This window comes from Salminus brasiliensis, chromosome 17, assembly GCF_030463535.1.
Source record: "Salminus brasiliensis chromosome 17, fSalBra1.hap2, whole genome shotgun sequence".
In the NCBI taxonomy this organism is placed as follows: domain Eukaryota; kingdom Metazoa; phylum Chordata; class Actinopteri; order Characiformes; family Bryconidae; genus Salminus; species Salminus brasiliensis.
Genome location: NC_132894.1, coordinates 11,992,631 through 12,019,893, shown reverse-complemented (window position 1 = coordinate 12,019,893; position 27,263 = coordinate 11,992,631). Strand labels below are relative to the sequence as shown.

Here is a 27,263-nt window from a genome sequence, read left to right as displayed (position 1 = left end):
TGTCCTCCCTCTCACTCTCTTTTTGCTTGTTTTGCCTGCATGCCCACATGGTATGCAACTAGCGGTAGTACTTCCATTAGAGCACCTCGTACACTGATCCAAAAGGAAGATATAAAAGATACAGTTACATAAGAGAAAGTTTCTCGGATTTCCTGCACAGCGTACCATATCGCCTGAGAATCACATGGACTTTTTAAGGTTTTTGGGGTTTATTTGCAAGCTTAAAGCAACATTGTTGAAGAAAGCCTCCACTAAACAGCCATCCAATGAACCACTGTCTATTATTGATGGTGCCCCTGCAGATAAAGACAGCAATTTGTCAGAACGTGGTGATTTCAGCGGGAGAAATATGCAGTATGAATACGGCCGGCTTGGAAAATGATGACTAATGATGCAGAAGGTCCCCCACTTACGTGAAATATATATTTAATCAATACCTACTGTGGGGACTGGGGTAGGGGGGTGCATATTACTGTATAAATCAGTGTACAGCACACCAGTCACTTTACACTTTAAGTCATGCCTCGTAACACACTGCTAGCTAATCCATATGCTCCTGCTCAGACACTGCGGCCCCTTATGTGGAAGATGAACGCTTAATCTGCTGGTCTCTACTGCAAAGCACAGCGTACTGTCCCTGCTTCATTTGGCCTGTTGCTTTAGGGTTTTGTGTGCATGTGTAGGCTTCATGTTCTGCTTATATGGTGGTGGTGGTGTTGTTGCTGTTGAATCTGTTCTATTGTTTAATCATATTTTCGGTTAGCCCGAGCAAAATACACCTTTGTGGAGGTCTTTGATTGAACAAAGTGCACCGCAAATGTTGGTGCACCTGGGGTTAGCGGAGAGCATCTCCATTTAAAATGTTTCACAGCAGCTTTTGAAATGAGACTTTTGAAGATGCCAGTGTAGGCCGTTTGAGGCAGCTGGGTTTGTTGCTGGCTGTTTGACTGAGGGGGACAATGGTGGTGAAATGGGCCTAGTGCTCAGAGGGGGAAATAAAAGAATACATCAAGGCCCTTTAAAAGGCCTTACAGGGCAAGATGAGAGGAGTCGAGTAGATGGGCTCTTAGGCCGAACGCGTCACCCAATCCCTCTCCTGTGGACCGGGCCCAGGCTCTAACTCTATTAGCCTGCACTTTGCTAATGGTGTTAAAAAAGACAAAGAGGGCAGGCAGCGGAGAGTAGGCCTGGTGATACACTTAGCTCTAGAGTGCATGGCATCATTATCATTTTCGGCTTGGTGTGCCCCTGCCCTCCCCACAACCACCCCTCCAAATATACATGCGCTCACACAAACACACCCACACACACACACGTACCTCCTAGCACGTAAAGCCGGAAACCAGAGATGAAAAGATGCGAGGTTTGCATCTCATCGTCAAGCTGCTTTGTACATTTGCTTATGGGATGTATGAGGTGTTGGAATTTGTGTGAGTGCGTGTCTCTGTCAGTGTGTATGTGTGCCCATGTGAATTCATGAGCCTCCATGCCTCTGTAAGCATGCAGAATCACTTGTGAAGCTGCTCTTGTTTGCTTTCCATAGTGTGTTTTTCAGAGACAGGTGTTTACCCACCCCATGATGAGACAAACAGGGTGTAATCTCAGCGTCGTAAATGAGGATGCTGACTACCTAGCTGCAAGTGATAGATCTCAGAAGCCCCCTAGAGGACAACTTATGCAGAGAGGTTGTATCACATGTACCCCACACCCTCCACCCCTCCACCCCGGTCCCTATAATCAAGTTAATCTGGTAACCTGCCATGAAATCCTCCACTTTGTAAAACATGAAAGTAAGTGATTGCATATGGCAGACGCAAGGAAGGTTAATGTCCCGTTGAAGCCCTCCTCCTCTGATTCCCTCCCTATCACTGAGTCATGCACCCTAATGTTTTCAGAATGCTGAGTATGTTTCAGCAAATTAAACGGAAACAAAACTCTCGGCAAACCCGTGATTAATCTAAAGTGCTTCTGTCAATCAAAGCAAGGGAAAACTCACCTAGTCCAAATACACAGTTTTGTCACGAGTCAAAACAAATAGCACTGATTTCAGGGCAAGAGACCTGAAAATATTTGGATTCTTCAAGACTCTGGGGATGTTTTTTTCCCCTTCCAAAAGCAAAAGCTGATGCTGGAAAGTGGCTGATGTCAGTAACGGACATGTCTTCGCTAGCTTTTTCAGTAGATCATGCACTTTAAGTTATCATTTTTCATACTAATGCTGGGTGGTATGACCTCAAATCTGTATCACGATTAATTGAACATTGTACCCCGATTATAGTTAATGAACGATAATAATAAGCTGCTCGATTTGCTCAGAGTTTCTCCTTCCTGTTGCTTCCAAATCTGGACAGGTTGGAGTCATATGATGGAGTACATGAACACACACAGTTTCAAAGTACTAGCAGAATTTTTTTAAGTAGGTATCACTTTACTTGAATGGTCCAATGATGTCTTGTAGATGCTCACCTGATATTCAACTGACATTCAACTGAAAATCTACATGCAAATGTCTCTATAGTGAATGTAAATGACTGTCTGTTGAAGGTAACCCTGCACCTAACCCTGACCTTAACCTTTTAGGGTTAGATTTAAGGTTAGGTTAGGGTCGGGGTTAGGGTTGGGAGTTAGGGTTGATTCAAGGGTTTGGCCAAGGTTAGGGTTGGGGTTAGGTGTAGGGTTGCATTTAATAGATATTCAGTTGAATGTTAGTTGAATGGCAGGTGAGCATCTACAATAGCCCATCCAAATATCTGGTAATACTTTTTTTTTATTCAAATTGGAATAATCAACATGGGCAAGATTAGAGGTTATGAATGTCGGTAATTGTCGATGCATTGCCCAGCCCTGCTTCGTGCTGTATCTTTTCTTATACCTTGGGTGATCTGTCAGTAAGCTTTTATTTGTTGTAGACAATTTTTCATCAGTTATTTGTTTTGATTGAGATATGAATATATTATTTGTTGAGATTTTCAAACACAATTGTGACTGTTGATTATTTTCCAGTTCATCAGGAATTCAGTAGACCACATCTAAAACAACTATTCAGCTACTGGAAAATACTTTTTAAAAATGCAGCAGCATCACCCAATTTAGTCTTCAACAATAAAGCCTGGGAGATCCTAATGGTTCTAGCTCATAGAAAGTAACGAAAATGTGTGAGTGTGTTTCATGTGTTTCACCATGTTCATCATCCATGTTTTCATTAGGTACAAAACATCTGAATCGACTATTAAAAACTGAATCAGCTGCTAAAGCGATTAGTGTATCTCTAAACACAACCAGTATCTGCGGAAAGTCTGCAGAAGGAATTCAAACTGTAATAAATAGCAGCTGGAGTTATAGTTGTATTGGCAGTATGAAGCAGAATCATCCTAATACTTTTTTAATGCTTCTTTAAATTCAGAAGACTTTATGATTTTGCAGTGATTTTTAGTCTTAATTGACTGCTTTAGCAAATAAATCATTTCAGTCACATTCACAGCCACTATTTTCACCAGTATGTTTAGCACATGTTTTGGCCCTCAAGGAGAACACGGACAGCTAATAGCACAGCACTCAATAAAGCCGAGTACTTCATACAGCGCTAATCAGTTAAAGGAGACCCTGCAGGAACTGCTGGAGTGAGAGAGAAAGACTGTGAAAGAGAGAAACTGGTGAGCAGCGCATGGACCATTTACACAGTCAGACTCACACCTGTTAAACACTGTTTGATAGTTGCTGCTGGTGTTAATAAGCGCCTACTCATTAGGGTTCACATGAGGCCGGAGGAAGTCAGCCAGCAGCAGCTCTACGCCGGAGGAACAGGACCATAATTTATCACAGCTCTGCCAATAGTAGTCGGCTTTCATCAGCGGGCCATCGGGCAGTGGGGCAGCGCCGTGTTTGACCCACCTCTTTCTTTCTATCTCGCTTAGTCTCAGGCCTGAAGGCTGTTGATGAGGCCGGACGAGCAGAGAGGAGTGCTCTGGCGATGGCCCAGAGAGGCCAGGATTGCGGTTGCTATTTAAAGTGGTTGAAAATCATAGCCTAAATGATGCTGTAGCCCCAGACCCCCTGCGTTTGACCTGAGGGCTGTTAGATTGCAGCAGAGTGTTTGTTTGTGTGTGTGAGTGTGTGTGTAGGAGATCTCCATGCCTACGCGCACCCCCCCCCCCCCCCCCCATTCTCAAGGTAGGTGTGTGCATGTGTGTTCGAGCATTCTCAATTAGCCCCCCCATCACCCAGCCACCCGCAGACCACTCATGTTTTTGTTTTTTTTTCTCCCTAAACACACGAGCCATGGCAGATGTGCTCTGTTTTTTCCCTGCTGCTGTGGCTGTTGTGTGGGATTTAGGCAAAGATAAATAGTTTCCCCAGTCAGAGGGAGTGTAATTATTCCTCCCTCGTTCGCGGGGCTGTGGGAAACAAGACGAAGACGCGGCCTGCCTTCTCGACAGGCGACCGCAGGTATATGCAAAAAGTGCACCTTAACCGTTGCTCGGCGCCGAAATCTCGATTCCTTGTACCGTTAATGCAGCCATTGAGGCGGGGACCAAAAACACACATGCAGAGTAATTGCACATCTGAGGATGTTAATGTGCACGGTACGAGGGGGGTCATGGTAACTACCTTGATTACACCTTGCAGAACAAGCTAACTTCAGAACTAAATGACTACTGTGAGTAGCACTTCCTTGGCCAGGTTTGCAGCACATCAACAAGCAAGCAATCAGTACACTCTTATAAAGAAAGGTTTCTTTCAGCAAACCCTTCAGCCTTCTTTTTAAGATTGTACCAGATGTGGTTCTGGTGTGCTCAACACAAACATGTTTGTAGAAGATATATGTGAGTACGAAGAACCTCTAAATTGGTAAAGAACCTCTACATCAAGTGACATTCTTCACACTTACACCCTTCTTCTACAAACATGGTTCTTTTTCATCATTTATTTCTAATCATCATTTTCTTCCCAGTTTGGAAGGCCAATTACCCCATCCCCGTTCATGTGAGCTCCATGTGAACTAGCAGTGCCCCCAACACTAAGAAGGTGAAGACTAGCACACGTCTCCTCTGACACATGTTAAGCAAGCCACCGGCTCTTTTTAAACTGATGCAGGGAAAGCGTGGCTCCCCAGTGCCAATGCAACGGCTAACAGATACCTGTGCTGACCAACATAACTCTAGAATTGATGAAGAGAGAAATGGCCATCAGCCCAACGTGGTATATTGTGCTCTCTCTGACTCCGGCTGCTGATGGCAAGCAGCATGACCCAGGATTCAAACCAGCGACCCTAGTGGCAGCGCCTTAGTCCAGCTGTAATAATATCCATGAGATGGTCTTCATATTTTAAAAGATTGTTGAGAAACTGAAATGAGGGTCAGTTGGCTGCTCGGTATCTGATCACTCTTACTGTCAACACATATTACACAGGTGTGGTACTGGAAAATAGCCAGTCCCTGAAGACACTCATGACCATGCTTGACATGCTGGACAGCAATTTAGTGATTTTTTACTGAAACACGTGCTTGTGAGATTTGGTTCCACGTTACGTTCATCAGTCTCTCCACACACTTTTAGGCCATGCACACCGTCCGCACCGCTAGATTCTCATATTTCATAAGAAACAGGTTTACTGTGCTTATCGGTTGTTCTGCAGTTTGCCTGGACTGAACTGGCCATTCCTCTTTGTTCTTTTTTCTCCCACCTTTTTTCTTTTCACCGCAACCCGGCCAAGTGACTGAAAGGTCTGAGAGAACAGGCCGAAAAACAAGGAAACGTAATTAAGCGGAGAAGCGCAGCTGCCCGGTGAGGACGACGTTCTTTTATTCCGCCGCTGTCACTGCATTGTGACTGTGGGCAAACGAGGACACCCCGTAGGTTTCGACGCACGCTTTTTCTTAATGCAGCGTTGCGTAAGCCACAGCGCTAATTACCACAGACCTCCCAAAATCCAGCTGTCTGGTTCAAAACTTACACATAGGAGTGAAAGAGGGATGGTACGGGAGGGGAAAGAAGAGATCCATCTCTTTCATCTTTGCCAAGCTGAGGCAGTTTGTCCCTCGAGGCATTCTCGTTTTTTTTTTTCTGTTTGTTTTGTTTCTCAAAGTGTTTTTTTCTCTTCTCGCTAGCACTGACTGAGCGTTAGCTGGGGGTTAAGTTTGCGTAAACGCAGTGATAGGAAAATTGCTCAAGCCGAGTTGGAATAACAGGCAAGATTGCGGGGAGATGCTGGGGTGGGGAGGTGGAGGGTGGTTGGTTTGAGCTGGAGCTGAGGGGGGCTCGGCGTCTGCCTGACACGAAGAACAATAAACATGTTCCACATGGGGAGAGGTGGGCTGCAGTTAAAGTCCAAGCCGTTGCACATGGAAATGGCTTCCAGACCTGGTCCCGCTAGCACAAAGAGCCATTCTGAAACACACATTTGCGCGCGCACACACACACACAGCATGGCCTCCAACACTGCTCCATCTCCTCCAGTCAGTCTATTATAAACACTGGCACTGTTCTGTCACATGTGTTGCCGGACCTCTGCCACAAACTGACCTGCACACAAAACCTCTTTCTCTCTCTCTCTCCATCAAACACTGTCGAAAAAGGAGTCCAAACACCAGCACGCCAGTGGATGGCGAGGATACACAAATGTCTGCTATTTGCCTTCGATGAGACTCAAACATAATGGCACTGGACTTGCAGCAGAATTAGTTCTGACATGTGTGAAAAGGTTGTGTCAAGTTATTAGCTGCCTATGTTTGTGTTAAACAAACTCAGCTGGGTCATCGGTTAATTGCAGAATAAATTCATCCATTTGCCTCGTCTGGAAGTCAACAAAAGGTGAAAGACAGACAAAAATCAACAGCAGCGTAAAGGGGGAATTGCACATGATGTAAAGAGACCTGCGTTTCATATTTACTCCATTTCTGGCCCTCAGACTGTAGATTTTGTCTTCTAAAGTGAAAGGCTTGTTATTGGATTCATTGATTCATTTTGTTGAGCCTGACAGGTTTCTAATAGGGGTTATTTTGCATTATGCAGTGCCAGCAAGCTAATAATGAGAGTAAAGAAAATTCTCTACTAAAGACTTGAGACTCGACTGAGACTTGCACCCTAGAGAATCAAGACTACACCCCAGAAACATTGAGACATTGCTGGAGTCTGAGCCCTCTGACTTCGATCTGTTGGTGTAAGCTATCAGAGATCCAGCAGCATATCTCCCAGTCTCACTTAAACTCTCAAGGCCAACTTTATGACTCCTAATGGCTTTAATGACTCCTTGGCTCCTTGATTGAAACCGTCAAATGCCGTAATGAATTACGGGAGCTCTCTTATCAGATCCACTTGTTTGGTTTTGACCTCTTGCAGTGCAGATGCTTCCTGCTTCGGCCCTTAAAAGCAGGCCCAGTTACAGACAAACATTTACCAAAGGAAGTCATAAAGACCGGAGCTGGAGCACATTGCAGGCTCGGGCGAGTCTGACGCAACAGTAAATCAAGGGCGCTTCAAACCCCTGGGAGAGCGGCACCGGTTGAAAAGTTCACGCTGAGAATCTCCTTCTTCTAAACACGCCGAATGCAAACAGTTTCATCTGATTAATTGAAGTCCCATGGGGATTTTGGTGGCCAAGCAGAGCACCAACCGCTCCCGAGGAGCTTCAAAGTCTGTGCACGACTTTTAGTTTGAAAGCCTAATTGATCAATCACCGCCATGTGTTCCTTGTTGTCTAGAGTGCACGCAATCGAGAGACTGCAGGAGTTGGTCTGCGTGGGATGCAGGACCAAAGGCCCGTTGCAACGCCGCCCGTCTGGGGCACTGATATTAAGGGGAGGCCAAGCTTTGCGTTAAGGGGGACTACTTTTCTCAATCACCGTTGTTGAAACGCTTGACCTTCGATCAGTGTGGTGCGCCACAGATTTTATCTCCTATTTTGTCGGTGGCCTGGCATCGATCAGTAGTTGAGAAAGTTGATACCCCGAAGATATTATTGGAAGTAACCATAGTATTAGTGGGTGTTTGTCTCCTAATAGCTCTGAATGGGGAAATTGTTTGGGGAGGCTGATCCTAAATCAGCACTGCTCAAAGAAAGCAGAGCAAGAAGAGGAGTGATTGATGAACACAGCCCTCTTAGCTGCATGCATTAGCTCTCTCTAACGCATCGGGCACTTTTATTGATATTTTCATCTGTCATCTCGCTCCCTTTCCTCTCAGCTCCTCCTGTATCAACCAGCCGTCGTCCTTTAGGTCGTTTTTTACACTCAAGCGCCTCACGTCTCAATCAGAAGGAATCGCTCAGACTTTAGGAATGTCAAAGCATTTGGCAGCCTCAATTGCCTTTAATGCCATCCGAGAGGGAGCCCTGCTATTGATTCACTGAGACATAATGCACATTAGGAATCCAAAAGAGAGATGTTACGCCCTCGCAACGTGTCGTAATGATATGTGTTAGCCATTAACGGGCTCCTAACACATGTTTTTATGGCCAGATGATTAAATTTAGACCGCAGAGTTGCATCAGGAAGGTCCTACGACACACCCAGCTCTTTCATTTGCTTTTCTCTCCAAAGCCTCCCGCAACATATCGGCAAAGGGGTAATCTCGCTGCAAGCCCAGCACTTTTTCCTCACAAAAGAACGACCCGAGCAGGGAAGAGTAGCACCCCGGTACTAAAAGAAGTATTCTTGTGTAGATGGAGGCCAAAGTAATAGAGAGAGCTCTCTGCCGAAATGGGATGAAGTGTTCCTTTCTAAAAGTGGATAATCCCGGACAATACAGCCAGGTTCTCCTTATATTTTATTTAGGCTTTTTCAGCGCACTGGATGCTTGGCGCGAGAGTGTCGAGCAGGCTGTCAGCATTCGTGCAGTGTGTGGGTTTCAAGAGTGCCAGCGATGGAAGGAGAAGAAAGTGACATGTTGGAGGGAACAGGAGGGAAAAGGAGTAAAAAAAAATAAAAAATACAGGCACTGAAAAGGGGGATTGATCTCTGGGCAGCAGCGATAAGGGAGGGAGGCGTTTGGAGAAGGCGTGCGTGGCGGCAGCTGGAGTTTGGCCCCTCCGCAGCCCTCTGACAGTAATTCCACACCCAGATTAGCTGTCATCTGATGCCAAGCCCTACTCCGAGACCCCCTCCCTTCTCTCCCCCTTTGCCCCTTACCCCCCAATACCCCTCCCCTTCCACCCCAGCCTGGTCCTGCCCCCTGTCTCTTTCAAAGACCCCAGACTGCAGTGCTGTGTGCTGTTCTTATAAACATAGACTTAAGCCTATAGTCTAAAAAGGGCCCCGGCGCTCGCTCGCCTGTTTTGGCAGCAATGCTTTTGTAAGGTTGTGGTGTATGCTTTCTGAGGACAATGGACCAGTTTGGAGCGGAGGGGCTTTGTGTCTGGGTTTCTTTGCAGGGTTCATAATGAACCATGAACTGTATTTACACTCATTTTTGGACTCATTTCTTTTATATAAAATTCTGCAGCGTGCTGAAGACCATGCTACCCAATATCACCTAGTGTTTTCCTGCATGCTTTTTCAAACCTAATTTGGTAGAAGTTCTCACATTTTTAATTAGCGCTGTCCAATTTCCAATCTGCTTCCCAGAACAAGGACTACAAGTAGTGCAACTCTTAAAAGGCCTCTCTTTTGTACCCTGGCAGTCTAAGTGCATCAGTATGGAGCAGGTGCGTCAGTTGTGCTAGTAACAAACCATTTGAGATCTCTCTACCGGAGCCGTCACATCTCATTCACACAAAGCTCACAAGGCAGAAGAAATAGGAACACTTCCCCCAAAGAGAACACGACTCATCACTTTTCCCGGCTGTGAAACAGCGCACAAAAAAAATATTATACACGCCGAGTGCTAAGAATAGGGCCCAGGATATGGAACAGATCCGCATCCATGTGCGCCATCATCTTTTGGCATTTGACCAGGGTGTGCAGATAGCTGTAGGTTCCAGCAAAGCTGCGGCAGTCCTCGGGATTTAGCCAGCTCATGCCACCATGCAGGTGCTCAATTTGTATCTAAATTGCCCCGGCCGGCAAACTCATTTCAGCCGAGCTGGGCGAGAGCCAGACCTTGTGAAAGCGCTTAATGAAGCCGCTCTCACTCTGTGAACCCCTGTCAATCTCCTCCTGTCCCATGCTGCTTGGTCATTCCAGTCAGTCCCTCTTCAGCACCACTGGCCCACATTATCCTCACCTGATTCCCCCCCACCATCACCACCACTTCCACCACCACACAACCCCTAGTCACGGGGTGCAATGAGAATATCTCCCGCATGAGTGACATGTGCCATCAGCTATTTGCGCCGGCTTGATGAGATCATTTTGTCACTGCTAAAAGTCTGGTTATGGGGCTGGTGGTGTTAAATGGGACATATGGATTTGTGTCAGCTGGAACCTTCCCTTCATGTAGTTTTGTTTATATAGGGTCCTGTAGGGATGTCGCCATTTTCTGGGGGGGGGGTGTTGGTCCCAACCAGAGTCATTGTAATTATCTGTAAGTATCTGTAGATGTACAGATTCAGTAATTCCTGGGTGAAATTCAAAATCTGCTTGCAAAATGACTAAACTGAGCTGACAGTAAATCAAGTGAACGCATTAAACGATGTACTGTATGTAGGCTAGAGATCGTGGCACTGAAATCCAGAGACGTTTCTTTGTTTTTTCTGTGTTAGATCATGATGTCATGTTTTCAAGTGGAGCAAATCCTGTAGTTGGGAAGTTCCGGAGTGTTGTATCCTCGCTTGCTGCTCAATATAAACAGAGATTAGAATGAAGGACATTTGTATAGCTTGTTTAATGCCCCTCATAAAAAACCTGGACAGTTGCTTGTGGCCAACTTGTTTTTCCCCAAAGTGTATTTGCTCCTGCAAAGACAGGTGCCTGTGAGAGAGGTGAACAAACAATATTCGTAATCAATGTCTTATTTTCATTATTATTATTATTTTTCTACTCACCCAAATTGGTACTGCAAGTTAACCCACCCGTTCATAGCTCCCCTCAGCACTAGCAATTCTGCCAACACTAGAATATGTCTTCTACGATACAAGAAAAGCACTGCCGGGCAGCTGACACACTCAGAGGAAAGCGCTGGCTCCCAGCTTCACCACACCAGCTAACAGACGTCTGTGCCGGCGTACATCGCCTAAGAGCGATGAAGGGAGTGAGTGCTATCTACCCACCCGGAGAGCATGGCCAATTGTGCTCTCTCAGACTTTGACCGCTGATGGAGAAGCGGCATGGCTCGAGATTTGAACTTAAAGTGCCGATTTTTTGACACTTCACTGTAGACCTAAATTTTATAATTTATTTTACAAGCAAAATATTTGATCTTTTTTGGTGGCCAAAACTTTGATGCATCCTTTATTTGTGTTTTTGTGGAATGTATATCTGCACAATACACGAGTACAAGTTGGGTAGATATGCTAAGCAATCTGTTTCTACCTGTAAAATACCATTTTAAAGCAACCCTCTCATGGAGTCTTCGGTACTGTATTTTAGATTGCTCCATTATGTACAAGGTTCTCCATCCTCTTGAGTTTTAATATGCTTCTGCTCTGATTTTAAGTGTAAATTAACCAAGCTCTTTAGATTTCAGATTTGGCTCGAGACATCACCAGCATATTTAAGCTTTTAAGTCAGTCCCAAAAACGTAGCGTCATTATGTTTGCTCTCTGCGTTTTTTCTGCAGGTTCGTACACGGGGAGTACACAGTGGAGGTGGCCATCAACGACTACCTGGACATCTACTGCCCGCACTACGAGGTGCCACTGCCACAGGAGCGCATGGAGCGCTACGTCCTTTACATGGTCAGCTACGACAGCTACATCACCTGCAACCACCTCATCAAGGGCTTCAAACGCTGGGAGTGCAATCGGCCCCTGAGCCCCAACGGGCCGCTCAAGTTCTCGGAGAAGTTCCAGCTCTTCACGCCCTTCTCCTTGGGCTTCGAGTTCCGCCCAGGCCACGAGTACTACTACATCTGTGAGTAACCTGCTCTGCCCCCCCCCCTTCCCCTTACTCTTCATACAGATCCCCCACGTCTGCTGCTGCCCCTGACCAGGTGTCCTTATGGCCCCAGGGGCTAATCATCTGCTTAATTGATGGCTCTCGAGTTACCGGAACTGGGGTACATAGGGCAGAGGGAAGGCCCGCTATTGGGTGTGCAGGTTTCTCAGTGCCTGGTAATCAATAACATGTGTCACTGAGATCCATACCGGTATTTGTTATAGTGGCAGCTGACTGTGGCTGCTGTCTCTAAAGATAAATGATAGAGAAAAAAATAAACTAACATTTTGGTATTTGTAATTGATTAATGGTCAGCATTAATCAATCTTGAATTTCAAAAAGGTTTGGGCACTTTTGTTACGTGTAAACATGTCTTTCACAAGCCATAGCAGTTCTTTAGCGTCAAAACTTGTGAAGGTCGACGAGTGAAGCAGTTAAGCTCACTCTATTTAGTTCATGAATAGTTTGAAAAATGCACTGCAGGTGATGTTTTCCGAACAATTCCGGCATCAGAAACCTTCAAGTTTCTTTCTCTGTGATTTTCCTATTGTGATTTGCTTGCTGCTCATTTCTGAAGGACGATTTGATCCTGTTTTATGAAGCGCGAGAGAGAGAGGCACACAAACGGCAGGGGTTTAATTAATAGGCTTTGCTCTGTAGTTTCATTTGGCTTGCATGCCACCGTCCTCCTCCTAGGGCTCTGAACCAGCTACCGTTTTATGTCACCGAACCATCATCTGCAGTTTTGACTCTGGTTTAAACAGCCCTCACCTTTACTCACATCGCTGCCATTAGCGTGTGAATAATACATCTGCCTAATTCAAACTGTATTCAAGACAAATGGCAGCAAGCCGGGGCACAGAGTTTATCCCCACCTTCTGGACAGCCCTTGGTCCAAGTTTGCCTGACCTTCCTCCTCATTTTTTGTGCTTCAGGTGCATCCCGAGCTCTCCCCTGGATGAAAATGTCAATTTGTCAAATGCTCCATACGCTATTAGCCCAGCACTTAGCCGCGCAGGGCGAGATCGGCGCAAAACCAGTTACGGACGCCGCCAAGCGGAACATTCTCCAAATTATGCTGATTGGTCAAATCATATTTAGCAGGGGGGAAACCTGATGGGGGTAATTGCGTCCCCGACAGCCCGAGGGCGACGGTCATTACCATTTTTCGGACAGGAACAGCTAAAAGCCATTAACCTCAGGGAGGTGGGGGAGGGGTTGGACGGAGCCCGGCCCGTCTCACCGCTGACGCCTCGTCTTCCAGATCGCCCCACGCCCACCGGGCCAAGGTCACAACAGCCGCGCCCCTCCGCCTACCCGCAGGACACCCGCTCCGTCCTCCATCCACCTCTCTGCCGGTGCATGACGGGGGGGTATTTGCCAGGGTGCATCTGTCCCTGTTTTGCTAATGGCCCAGCAAAAGGTGTCCTTTGGCCTGATAAAAAGGGCTCCCGCTGGGCCTAGGCAAAAGGGAAAGGCTCAGGGCAGCACGCCGGATGCATTAATGAGGCAATTTCAGCTCTTTTTTTGTTTTCCCCTCTCTCTCTTTTCTTCACTTTTTTCCCTCTAGTGTGTGTGTGTGTGTGTGTTTTTGTCACAACCTACGAGGATTTTAGAGGAAAGTGAAGTTCACGGCTAAAGGGAGGGAATAAAAAACACAAAACGAATATGGCTTTTCATCTTAAATGAATACAGCTCATTATCTAGTGTGGTCTGATTCTTTTTTTCCCCTTCTCCCAGCCCAGTCTCATGTTGTTAGGGAGCCACCGCTTGGACAGTCGGGTTGGGCACAAAGGTGAGGCTCTGTGGTACGGAGCAGAGCCCTCCACCACTGCCAGGACCTGCCTCCAAGGACCTGTGGCTCTGCTGCACACAATGAAAATAACATATTATGTACTAGGACACTTGATCCTAAAAGCAGCACCGTACAAATGGCTCATTTGAGGACTAAAAGCACATTTGTTATAATCACTGGTTATGTGGTCATTTGTGAATGTTCGCCGCCATCTGTTGTCCTTAATAACCGAAAGGCTTGGAGGCTGGAAATGCACATCCTCTAAAGCTCTGCCACCTGCAAGTCAAAAGCATTGAGAGCTGTGGAAATCTGAAATTGTCAAGCTATCATTTCTTTTCCTCTTTAAAAAAAAGCATACAAATATATTTTAAATATACATTTCAAAAATGAAATTCACAACACACTGAGCCTAAAACCATTGCTGATTTTTTTTACTTACTATTCATTAATATATATATATATATATATATCTACAAGGTAATGAAATAAAATGTTCAATAGGACATTATGATTTCAGGAGCTAAAGTGGACCGATAACTGAGGACTAGGGTTTTTCCTAAGAGTTGCTGACACTCTTTGTATGTATCAGTGACGAGCAGTGCACACAATTTCTGTGATATAACCAATTAAATGAGGTCTGTTAACTTGAAAAATTGGTAATGTTTAGGGGACAAATTCTAGCTTTTGTACTCTTTACTTGGCCACATATTCACAATATCACTGTAATTTCAGTGGCTATGTCCATTGTAGATATTGTGCTGTATTTACATTAATTGTGTATACAGAATTTATGTATATGAGAATTCATGCTCTTTGCTGGTAGGAGTGGTAGTGAAGCAGCATCAGGCCCCTGAGCCAGAGTGCACCATGCAGCCCCATCAGGCCCAGCTCCACCTCGAACCTCCAAGGCTGTCCATCTCACCGCATATGGTCCATATTTCCCTGCTTATTATCTTCTCTGTGATGGAAAGCTATTTTGTCTGGGGGAAAAAAGCAGTGAGCGTCTGGAAAAAACGCTTGCCCCCCCTACAAGCTTCCCTCCACTAAGCAGCGGGGCGTCCTAAAACTTATTCCCCTCCACGGGACGTTGTCAGTCCTGGAAAGAGGCAAGGCGGGAGATGGAGAGGGCGAGCGACAAAGAAAGAAAAGAAAGAATGGAGGGTTCAAAGTTTGCATTCAGGCCTGGGTGATTCTTCTCCATGTCCTGAGCTGTTTTTAATGCTCTCCGCCCCGCCGCTCGGTCCCGGGCCGGCCATTGTCCCAAACAGCAGCCTGGGCAGGGAAGCACTTATGCTATCTATTCAACAGGGCTCTCCTCCCTCCTCCTCCCAGAGAAGTGTTTGGCTACTACCAGTATTGTAGCTGTCGTGGCCCCTGGGGTTATGGGGCAAAAGGGGGCTGCCAGAGAGGAATGGGTCGTGATAGGGGGGGTTAAGGGGGCTTAGCTTGGTTATCCTCGAACAAAAGAGTATGTCCATCACCCCAGGACTGACCCCACCTCACCCAGCCCAATCGGATGAGAAAATGAATGGCAACTGTGGCAGTTTCACAGGACTATCTGCTTGTGTACAGCTAATGTAGGAGTGTGTATGACCAGGACTACATACTGCCTCTTGTTAGGAATGTGCATTCTAAGGCAGACATGTGTATATAATAAGTCCATATAAATCAGTGATGGTAATTTTAAGAAGCATGGACCAATAGAATCATTCCAAAAGGACTTTTCTTTTTACATTGACTTCCATTAAAAGTTAAGAAAAGTTTTTCTTCTATTGTAAAGTTGCCATTTCTGACATATAAGGTTTTGATATACACGAATATAGTCTTAAAAATAAAGATGCAAGAAGGTTTCTTGTAGCAATATCATAGAAGAAAGACTTCCAAAAGAAGGTTGTCTGTTTAACCCCTTTGACCCTGTATGTAAGTCCAGAAATAATCACTCTCATAAATACATTACTTTAATAGTTAATTCATCAATTTCACAGGCCCTAAGATAGAGCCCTTTGGGACTCCACAAGATATGCAAAACCAAATGGTTACCAATTAATAACTGAATAGTAAACCTAGGGTTCAAGGGGTTAAACCTTTAAAAGGCTCTTCACATTCACACATCCTTATTGCAAACTTGGTTCTTTATGGGTCTAAAAGTGTTTTTTTATGGCATTGCTTTTCAGAAGGGTGTATGCTTCTGACAATCTAGTTTTCTAAATGTGGTGAAGAATCATTATATTATATATACTTTTTTTTTTTACTTTTAAAAGGTTCTTATTTATGTACAATAATGGTACTCTGAAGAAGGATCGGTTCTATCAGAAAAGTTCTTGAACCAAAAAAGGCTCCTCTCTGGCATCACTCCAACAAACCGTTCTCACACCTTTATCAAGTGTACTCCAATAAATCAAAGCCCCACCACCAAGTGCATCCGGCCCACTGCAGGGTTTTAGTTCCCATAGCAGGATTTCTCACTTAGCCAGCTAACTGAAGCTCGTTCCCTGTTTAACAGACTCGACTTTGGGCTTAAGTTATGCATCGAACTGAGAAATCCTGCTTTATGAAATAGCAACAGTTTAGAGTACTTGTACACACACGCAAACACTCATATCCCTGAACCCACTAAACTGTCTGATACCCTCTTGCTTTATGCACACACACACACACACACACACATGCAGAAGGAAGGGCTGGTGCTCAGTTGGAGTTTGCAGCTTGGGGTTATAAGGTCCAGCACCAGGGGCCGTCAAGCAGCTGTGATCAGCCGTCACTTTGAACTGCTCTTGAGAAATCGGCTTATCACAGTGAGATTTCAGCACATATTTTTCTAAGCGTTCACGTACTTAAGAGCGTTTAAATGGACAATCATGAAAGCATACACGAGTGAGCGCAAATTACAGTACCAAATCCAGTAATGACAGGCTTTGATTTCTGTCCATTAATCAAGGGTTGTAAATCTAGACGTATTTTTATTGTTTGTTTTTTTTTCCTCCCCTCTTATACGTCCTTACAGTATAAGGAACCCCTGCTGCCAATTTTATGTCCATTCACTTGAGAACACCTGTTAGAGCAAAATATAGCTGCAAGAGCCTTTTAGTGTGGAAGCCCTGGAGAACTGTAGGAACGAAGGAATTTTTATGGATCTGAATAATAGAATAAGAACTGTGTCACGGCAGCTGTGAGCAGTCTTCCATTTGTATTCTTAAAAAATTTGTCCTTGGCCAAAAACACATTACCAAGCTTTTGAAGAGGAGGGAGGGGAAAAAAGGCTTCATTCAGCTAGGCCCTCAGTATGTGTCTGCCACTGATGTTATCGTTGAAGGTGCATGGAGCACAAGTATTTTTCACAAAGCCATATGGTGTGTGTGTCTGAGGCAGCAAGTGTGTGCGCACAGCCACATGGGTCACCAGACGAGTGGTGATGATTTGTTCTTTACACTTGAGTCACAAAGCAGGCGGCTTGATGGTTAACACAGGCGAACCCGGTTTGCTCGCTGCCAAAAGCATCTCTGAGGCCAGGGCTGCTTCTGCCGTCTTGAATTACTCCACAACTTTCATTAAGATTTTAGTCTCGCTGGATAGTCTTGTGTAAATGAAGTTGTCTGTTAATTTGTTCAGAATATAAGTATTAATGTACGTGTTCAGGTAATAACTGTTATTTTTCTTCAGTAATCTTTTTGAAAACCTGGAGCATGGAGGTTTTTGTAGGACAGTGGCAGAGTCAAAATATAAAAGATACAAACACCCACTTAGACTATTAATTCAGTGGTCCTTAAAGTTCCAAAATGTTTTTTTAACTTGCCAAGCCCTCTTAACTTCCTGTTAGTAGTCATGATTTACTACAGCTTGTAGCTTCTCTATGCCCATATCAAAAGGGTCTGTTTGACGGCATTTATTGAACTGCCCAACTCACAGTGAAATGGAAAATTCCAAGCAGTTCAGTGCAGAACTGAGAAGGATGTTCGTAGATTTATGCAAGTCAGGAATGCCATTTGGAGCCAGTTCTAAACAACTGCAGAGTCCAAGTTTATAATTTCAAACAGTTGCTCATGAGTGCAAGTTTTTGGGAGGTGTAGCCACTTTGTCGAGGTCTGGAAGAAGACCCAAGCTGGAAATTGGTTTTGGAAGGTCAACCCAAGAACCACCAAGGTACTGTTCTGCCATGAACCAGAGGATACTGGAACACCAGTGTCACTATCTACAATCAGGCGAGCTGTAAATCACCACAGAGAGGCTGCCATTGACAAAAGAAGCCATAGCTCCAAATTCAACACTTTCAACTAAAGTTGCTAGCTGACTACAGGGACAAAGAAATGGCATTCTGTAGGAAAGTTTCATGGTTAAATGAGACGTAGATGTACAGGAGTAAAGGTGAGGCATTTAGCCCCAGGTACACTGTACCAACTGTTAGGCATGGTGTTGGGACCATGCTCCAGGGCTATTTTGCTGACCCATTATTCCAGTGGATAAAATTATGAAGAAATGTTGTCACACATTTTGCCACAGAAAAAGAACAGTTTGAAGAATTTGTTGAATATTGACATAACATAAAACTGTAGCCATGTTTTCTGTGCTATTACAATTAGCAATGCAGCCAACACTAAAGGACATGTTTTTGTGGACAAGCTGAAAGATACAGAATCGTCACTGAAAGTAAAGAAAGTAGGAGGCATTAGAGTAGTATTACAGGATTTTACTTTAATATGAGGATATGTAATGCTATGCAGTTCTTGCAAGCTTTACATTTCCTGCTTCTCCAAAGATACGTACTGCAGTTGGGAGAGTGCTGAGACCAGAGTTGCAACTGCTGCAACTCTATTCACCCTATTACAGTCTGTGGAGCGTCAACATGATTTTGAAGCTGTTATTTTTAGGTAAAAATTGCTACAGAGTGCTGCTGTTCGATTTGAGAGGGTTGGGGGAGAGTCAGTTTTAAGGAACTATAACTCAAAGACAGGAATGGCTGTAAATTAATTTTAATTGGTGTTTTGGAAAATGTCCAGTCATACACGAATATGACTTACATTGAATCCATAACAACATGACGTACTGCGCACTAAGTCTCTGCCTCTTTTGTTTCTCCACAGCCTCCCCACATCCAAACCTGGCTGGGAAGCCTTGCTTGAAGTTAAGAGTGTATGTCAAGCCCACAAGTAAGTATACCCATGAATCTTAGCTCTGAACGTCTTCTGCCCATTGCTGTTATTTATGCTCCAGGTCTGGTGATGTGAACACAGTGGTACCAGGAATCCTGCCGCCCTGCATCTAGATCGCCATGTCTTAACCCAGCATGAGATCCCACAGAGTTCCCGCTACAGTTTTAAAGCAAGAGCACCTGTATTAGTCTCTCTGATGGATAAAATCCACAACCTAACCATGATTTATAATGCTAAGCCATGTTCTCAGGCTGTGTATGAACAGCACAGTATTTCAATCCAGACCTCCACTCACGACTTGATGGTTTATAGCCTGACCTCTCAGAGCCACAGACATAACCCTAGAGAGATAATAGTGGCCCCCTCAGGGCTAGTTCTGTAGGAAGTTATTCATTTGACAAGGGCCAGATAACAATCGAAAAAAAAAAAAAAAGCATCTGACCTGGTGTTAATCATCTCTGAGGGGCACACTGGGCTTTCCAGCCAGACGCTAACTCGTCTATCTTCCAGCACTGCTTGCGTTTTATACAAAAAAGCACTTGGTTCGTTTAACCCCAAGTCTTAGCTAGGCTCTCAGTGAGGCCACTCTAGCTAACCTCTTTGAGGCGTCTGGCGTGGACTGCTATGTGTCAGCATTCGAAAAATGTGCACGCTAAGCCAGTTTCCAGTAAACAGGGGCATTTAGCCTTTAGCATGTAGAACCTGGCAAACGTCAACAAGAGCTTAAAGCAGAGAAAGCAGCCGGGGTCAGGCCTGGTTTTAGTGACTGAAATGAGACAGTTGACACGGGAGTTAGCTATAGTGCTACACGTATTTGCACAATGCCGAGAGGAATTCCATTAGGTGCTGCAGAGCGTTAAGTGGAGTTTGCCAATATTTGCTGTAGCGTCATTTGAAAGAGAGGCATTTCCCCGAGTCGTGTCTTTTCAGAGCATGTTATAAATTTGGAAGAGAATCAGCCCATTAGTCCTGATGTAATTGTTAGCAAACAGACTAGCTCTCAGATCATCAGTTCCAGTGAGCAGTTAAGACAATTACATGCAAATGTGAAATGATGAGCTCCCCCACACACACAAACACAAACACACACACACACACTCTAGTTTGTTAATGAGAATACAAAAGTAACATACAGTGCCCTTCAAAACAGCATAATTTCACAAGTTTGAAAGTCTTTATTAATGTCTTAATTAATGAGGGATGCTACATTAATATCCATCTCTACACACCACTGTCGACGTTTACAATACACAAGCTACACATTACGGAGCTAACGTACAACTTCTATGAGTACAGCAATCTGTGTCTCATCTTTGCAGTTTTTTTTTTTTTTTTTTGAGTGGGGAGCTCTTCAAATTACCCTCTTCAATCATTTTATTAGGAACACCTGTACCATAACTGGTTTGTGTAATTATCCAATCAGACAATCATGTGGAAGCAGTGCAATGCATAAAATCATGTAGATACAGGCCAGCAGCTTCAGGTAATATTCCCATCTGCCATCAGAATTGGTGGAAAATATGATCTCAGTGATTTTGAGCGTGGCATGATTGCTGGTGCCAGACAGACTGGTTTGAGTATTTCTAGAATTTTCAGCACAACAGTTTCTAGAGTTTGCACGTCCTGAGAATGTCAGTTCTGCCGGCTGAAACACCTTATTAATGAGAGAGTTCAACAAACAATGACCAGACTGGTTGGCCACTAACTGAGAAAGCCACTCTGAACAATTCTGGTGAGCAGAAAAAACATCAAACCTTTAGGTGGATGGGCCCTGGCAGTAGAAGACCACATCTGGTTCCACTCTGTCAGACAAGAACACAAAGTTGAGGCTGCAGTGGACACCGGCTCACCAACCCTGGATAGTTGAAGACTGGAAAATCGTAGCCTGGTCTGATGAATCTTGGATTTCTGAAGGCTCCCAGATGGCAGGGTCAGAATTTGGCGCCAACAGCTTGAATCCATGAACCCAACCTGCCTTGTGTCAGCAGGCCAGGCCAGTGGAGGTGGTGTAATGAGTGGGGAATGTTTTCTTGGCACACTTTGAGCTGTTAATACCAGTCATTATCCGAATGCCACAGCCTGTTTGCATCTTGTTGCTGACAGTGTGCATCCCTTCATGACCATAACTTACCCATTTTCTAACAGCTACTTCCAGCATGATCATGAACCATCTCACTAAGCAAAAGTCTTCTCAAACTGCTCTCCTGAACATGACAATGAGTTCAGTGTTCTTCAGAGGCCTTCCCAGTCAACAGATCTGAATCCAATAGAGCACCTTTGGGATGTGGTAGAATGGGAGAAATGAAGCATGACAGTGTGCTTGGGAAATCTGCAGGAATTGCATGATGCAATCATGTCAACATGGACCAGAATCTCAAAGGAATGTTTCTGACATCTTGCGGAATCCATGCCACGAAGAATCGAAGCTGTTTTGAGAGCAAAAGAAACCCCCTACCCAGTATTAGTATAGTGTTCCTAATAAAACGGGTGTATTTTTCAAGTTAGACATTGATTCAAGCCGTAGCTGTTGCAATATTTACAGTATTTGACTCCATTTTATAGATGAATGTAGTAAAGCTCTTTTCGTTGCAGTCAGAGCATTGACTGGTGCAATAGTAGTGGGATCACAAAAAGTGACACAGGGTGGAATTTTGTAAAAATAATGTGTAGCTTCTGATGTTATTGGCAGAATGATGTGGCCTAGGAGCTGTTAAACACATTACTGGTAGTTAATCACATTACTATAAATCGTATTGTAGTCAGTGATGCAATGAATCATGTGCAGAATGCACTCTAATGTTTGTGGTGTAAATGTTGGCACCCCATTGGCCGGCAGCAGTTGGCGAGTTTCATACTTTATTCAGTTTGACTGAGGGAGGTGTGTGTGTGAGTTTGGCACACAGGCTGGAATTGTGTTTTCTCGGAGGGCGGGTCCTTGTGAAATGCTGTATTCATATGTTAGAGAGGAAGCGTTAGAAGAATGGCTGCCTGTCACCGACGCTCTTTCTTATACAAAGCGACCCGTCTGGCCTGCCCGCCAGCTCAGCTCCGACCATTACCATAATTCCTTGCGCTCTGCTGTGGCCCTGTTTATTTTCACGCGCTCTGCCAGAGCACGGCCCTAATCTTATTTCAGAGTGGGATGGTAGCCTCAGCCCTGCACGTATGCAGTGCAAATATATTTCAAAATATTTTCTCTAAATAAATATAGCTGTCTAAGGTCTCTAAATTCAGTTAAAAAGTTGAAACTATGTTTCAGTTGTTATCATTGTGTAGTTGGGTCCATAAGTGTTTCAGTGTAAAAAAATTTACGTTTTTTTTTTGTTGTTGTTGTTGTTGTTCCTCCATTTTCTCAGGCTCAAAAGTAATTGGACAGTTGAGTGACTTTCAATCTCATGGGCAGGTGTGGTCCATTCCCTCATTATTTAATGACAAATTGAGGAGCTAAAAGGTCTGGAGTTGATTCATAGTGTTGAATTTGGATTTGGTAGTCGTTCATGGAAACTCTTTTAATATGCAGTATTCTTGATTCTTGAGTCCATTGATGTGGTGTACAGAGGCAAAATGACACAAATTTGGTCACTGTGCAAATACTTACAGACTATAAATAAATATAGCTGACTTTATTTTTGGCTTAAATATTTAATATTTTTCCTTCTGAGATTGTTGTAAGTATATACAGTTAAAATGTAGATACATTTTTCTTTCATAAACATCAAGTAAAAAGTCATTTTTTTTAACAGTAAATGTTTAAATGTAGATACTATTTTATTTGAACTTATATTAATATTAATAAAGTGTCAACATTTAAACATCAAGTGTATCAAAATAAAAAGTCAGTATTTTGAGATAAAATGTCTAAATATTTTACTTTCTCTTAAGTTCATCAAAGTTAAAAAGTAAATATTTCCATTTTTACTTTCACTCAGATATCAGTGTTTATCAGTGTTTACATCTAAACATAGTAATAAATCAAGTAATATTGCAATATAAAAACAAGAAATAACATAAAACGTTTACTTTTTACTCTCAATCATGTTTCTAAACATAATTTTTTTTTAAAAAGTTAAAAGTTTATATTATAAGAGTAAATGTTCAAAAATGGATACTTTTTACACTCATGTAAAGAGTATCTCCATTTAAATCAAGTAAAGCAAGTAAAAAGTCAATATTTTAACAGATAAGTTTAACTGTAGGTATTTTTTACTTTTACTTTTGGATATTTTTCCACATTTAATTATATATCCCCATACCCCCATTAATTATATATACCCATATCTTCACTTCAGTTCAGGTTCTCTCTGTGCTTTCACCCCAGGTTTTGCTGTGCAGTTTTGTTGCGAGGTTGTGAAGATGACACTGGAATACATATATATATATATATATATATATATATATATATATATATACATATATATATATATATATATATATATATATATATATATATATATGTTGTGTCTCGCGTTTTAAGATTTCAGTCCAGCGTTTAGGGGGATGTTTTTGATGGTATCTGTGTCGCAGAAATCCATCTAAAACTTGCTCCTGACAAGTGTCACCGGCATGTACAGTACGTTAGATGCTCTTTGATGCTATCTGCATAGCGAGAGTGACAGCAAGACTGCTGCAGCCCTCTTTTCAACTTAATCTAGGTCAGCCAAGACAAGAGCATTCAGTCAGTGCACTGTCATTTTACTGAGTCTGCCTTTCAACCCTTGAGTGTTATATTTAAAAAAGAAAAAAAAAGTTTATATTCTGCAGCTGCAGTCTCTCCTGCACTGTTGATTCACCTCTCTCTCTCTCTCTCTCTCTCTCTCTCTCTCAGATGGCTTTAGTGATTCAGATGAGAGTTTTTTGACATGGAGTGTAATTGTAACTTTCCAAAGCAATAAGAGGAAATGCTGAATTCGAGGGATGCAAGTTGATATTGGAATCATATCAGTATAAGCTGGTAAAATTTGCTCAGCATTGGACAGATGATTATATTCGAGTATTACTAGTATTTCAAACTGAAATTTGATCATGTTTTTATTGAACTCCAGACATCTGTATTTAATTTATATTGCAATATTGCACATTGAAAAGCACTTCTAATAAATGCATTCAGCTACCTTACACAATTATTGCTGATGCCACACACACAGCTTGTCTAGTCCCTGTAGAGAATGATTGCCAATAGAATAGGACTCTTTGAAGCAGGTAAACATGAACCTATTGGCACCATGCCTAATGCTAGGCGCGGGATGAGTTGGAGAGTTGGGGATGAGGTGGGGTGGTGATCATTCAACATTCTGACCTTACTTGCTCTTGTTGCAGAATGCAATCAAATCCTTACGGCAGTGCTCCAAAATCTAGTGGAAAGTCTTCCCTGGACAGTAGAGACAGTCACTCCAACAAAAGCAGGATAAACTATTTTTAATACCCTTGTTTTCGGAAGAGACGATGAATGAGCAGGTGTCCCAAAACTTTTGTCAATATGGCGTAACTCAGAGTTGCTCCACTGTAAAAGGGGTTCTTTGACTTGTAAAAGTAGTGTAACTCTTTTGGGGGCTATGTAATCCATTTTAAATGGTTTTTTAAGATAATCTACAACAGGTTCTCCTTATAAATGAAGAACCACTTAAGCAGGGTTAAATAGGGTTTTTTTGGAATGTGATGGTTCTGTATAGAAATGTTTAACAAAATGTGTTGTCCCAGAAACCCCAGGGGTCCACAATGTTAAGCGAGCCAGCGGGTCTGTGATTTTTTTTCTCCAAACCAATATAAACTTTGACGTGAGCCAAAAGAAACAAGGGCTTGTTGCAAGTGGTTGCCTTGGTGTTGCTAAACAGTTTCTCTAGTATTCAGGTTGTTGCTATGGGGGTGCTATGCGGTTGCCCTGGTGGGTACACAATAAGGGGTCCCTGTCTGCAAAGCGCTTGACAACCCCTGCTATATAGAACCATTGTCTTTACCAAAGAACCCATGCAGAACCAAAGAACCCACTTAGGTGCGTAGATGTGTACATGAATCAGATTTTGGCACTGGTCCAGAATCGTCATATTAATCTTCACATCAGTCATAATACTGAATAATCATGTTTGTATGCATCTCTCCTCTCCCCTCAGATGACTCGGTGTATGAGTCTCCGGAGCCGTTTCTGACAGACGACACCAACAGCAGCCGCGCGCTGGCTCCCTGTCTCTCTCTGCTCTTGGTCATGCTCCTGCTGCTGCTTGGCCCCTCCTAGCACAGCGGCCCGCCGCAGCTCCAAACCCAGCCCAGCCTGAAGCTCACCACCACCGCTGGACCCCTAAACCCTGCTCATCCAATACAGCTCCAGCCAGCCACCTACACCTAATAGCGCCATACGATCATCTCCGTTTCTACACCTTCTGACCATTTCATCTGATCATAAGGGTCAGCCTATGAGAAATGACCGCCACCCCTCGCTTTTCCCCACCATGCACCAATGTTTCTAGCCGCCTTCCTCTGAGTCTCCAGAGTGATTTCTGCTTGTTTCACTCGTCTCTGTGCTTTTCTCTCAGTGTGCCCTGAAGACACGCCAACCGTCTGAACCACCGTTGTTCCTGTTGATCCTGTAGTTTGGTACATGCACACATTTACTCTTTTTTTTTCTGCAGTGAGAGAGGGAGTGTGTGTGTTTTTGCGAGGTAAGCATTCTGCCTTTCACTGAGAAATCCCCAACGCCATTTCTGGGAAAAAAAAAAAATCCACTAGTCTTTCAGAGTAGAAAACGCTCTTTTTCTGTGAATCTGCCAAAGACACTAGTTTAACTTTTATATAGGGAAGGGGAGCGGGAAGCCTTGGCTCTGGTTCGAAATCACACACAGCCAACACAGGAGGGGAAATGCGTCACGAAACGAAAGTGTAGAATTTTTTTATTACAATCTTTTTTGTCATACAAAAAAATAAAAGAATGTTGAGTAGATTAAAAAAGGAAATAATAATAATAGTTACAAATGGCCTTTTTTTCACTGGTGCTCAATCTGCAAACAAATCTGTCTGTCACAAAGCTACAGTGCCAAGTGGAAGGGGGGCATGCTGTGTGTGGTGAAGTGTTTGTGTATTTCAGGTCTTTCTCTCTCGACCCAAGACCTTTCTCTCTTTCTCTTTCTCTATATCTCTCTCTCTTTCTTCCTGTCTATCGCTATCTCTGTCTGTCTCTTTCTCTCTCTCTCTCTCTCTCGCTCTCCATTTCTTGAATGTGATGTTTTTTCTATGTGACGAGCAGCTCCACATAGATCTCCTGCAACTGCACTAAACCCCCCCCCCCCCCCACACGCCCCCACCCCAACGAACTTCTTTTTTTTTTTTCGCTAAAGAAGTGAGCAGGCCTAGAGAGCGAAGGCCACTGGACTCTAAATAAGCTGGTCACTGTGAAACTGGACGACCAAGGCTTTTTTTTATTATTTTTTTCCCGCTTTGAAAAGACCACAAGAGAGAGAGAGAGAGAGAGCGAGCACGAACAGATGCCTCAAAACTCTAATTGTGGGGGGTTATGGGGTTATGAATTCGAGTAGCACTATCGCTTCAGTGGACGCTTTCATTATAGAAAACAAGAAGAGGAGAAGAAGAGAAAAAATCAAAAGGTGGGATTACGCGTGTGGTTGAATTATTTTGTGACTGTACAAAAAAAATGTTATTAAAAAAAAGAAGAAGATGATTTCGGGGAGAGCCGACGTCAAACATCAGTAAGATTGAAAAATGAAATCCGTCTTTTTGTTAGTTGGAACTTTTATATTTTACTTTATTCCATGTTATTTTTTACTTTCATTTTCAAAAAAAACAAAAAAAAACAAAGCAGCGGACATTATTCATATGTGATATGAAATTATAATGTAGACCCTCGATTTACTAGAGCAATGATGGTACAAGTTCTGCAGTCGAACAAGTCTAGAGAAGTCCAGATGTTTGCTATTGTTGTTGTTGTTTCCTGCTTGTATCACATTCTGGTACTCGTAGTCCTGTAATGATTTTTCTTTTCTCCTCATTTCGAGTACAACAACCTTTCATGGTGTTCTTATCAGATCATTTTTATTTGGTAATCATGTGGAGAAAACAATTTGCGTTCCTGTTCAATGTTCCAATGTTTTGGAAGAGGAAAGCTACAGGAAAAAAAATGGAAAAAATGAAAATAAAGCTTTTTTGTCTATCGCAGAATCTCTTCTCTTCTGCAGATTAATGTGGAAGGTGCTCAGCACACGACTGCAGCTGGAGCTGATGGTATACCATATGGCTTGGGCTGTAGTTTTCTTACAGGCTGGTATATTCAGCATTTTCCAAGGTTTATGTGGTTAAATGCACCAAAAGGGTCAATTCACAAATCCACAAAATTCACAAATCCACCAA

The 27,263-nt window shown here is 43.5% G+C and overlaps 1 protein-coding gene across 1 annotated transcript in view; it reads left to right on the top strand.

The window, feature by feature from the left end:
• efna2b (ephrin-A2b) overlaps positions 1–26,574 on the top strand; it is a 113,917-nt gene extending 87,343 nt beyond the window's left edge. The window contains exons 2-4 of the mRNA XM_072660454.1: positions 11,653–11,945; positions 18,843–18,908; positions 25,019–26,574. Coding sequence (XP_072516555.1) covers positions 11,653–11,945; positions 18,843–18,908; positions 25,019–25,140 — 481 coding nt within the window. The 3' untranslated portion in view covers positions 25,141–26,574. The remainder of the gene's footprint in view (positions 1–11,652; positions 11,946–18,842; positions 18,909–25,018) is intronic.
• Positions 26,575–27,263: the final 689 nt, after the last annotated feature.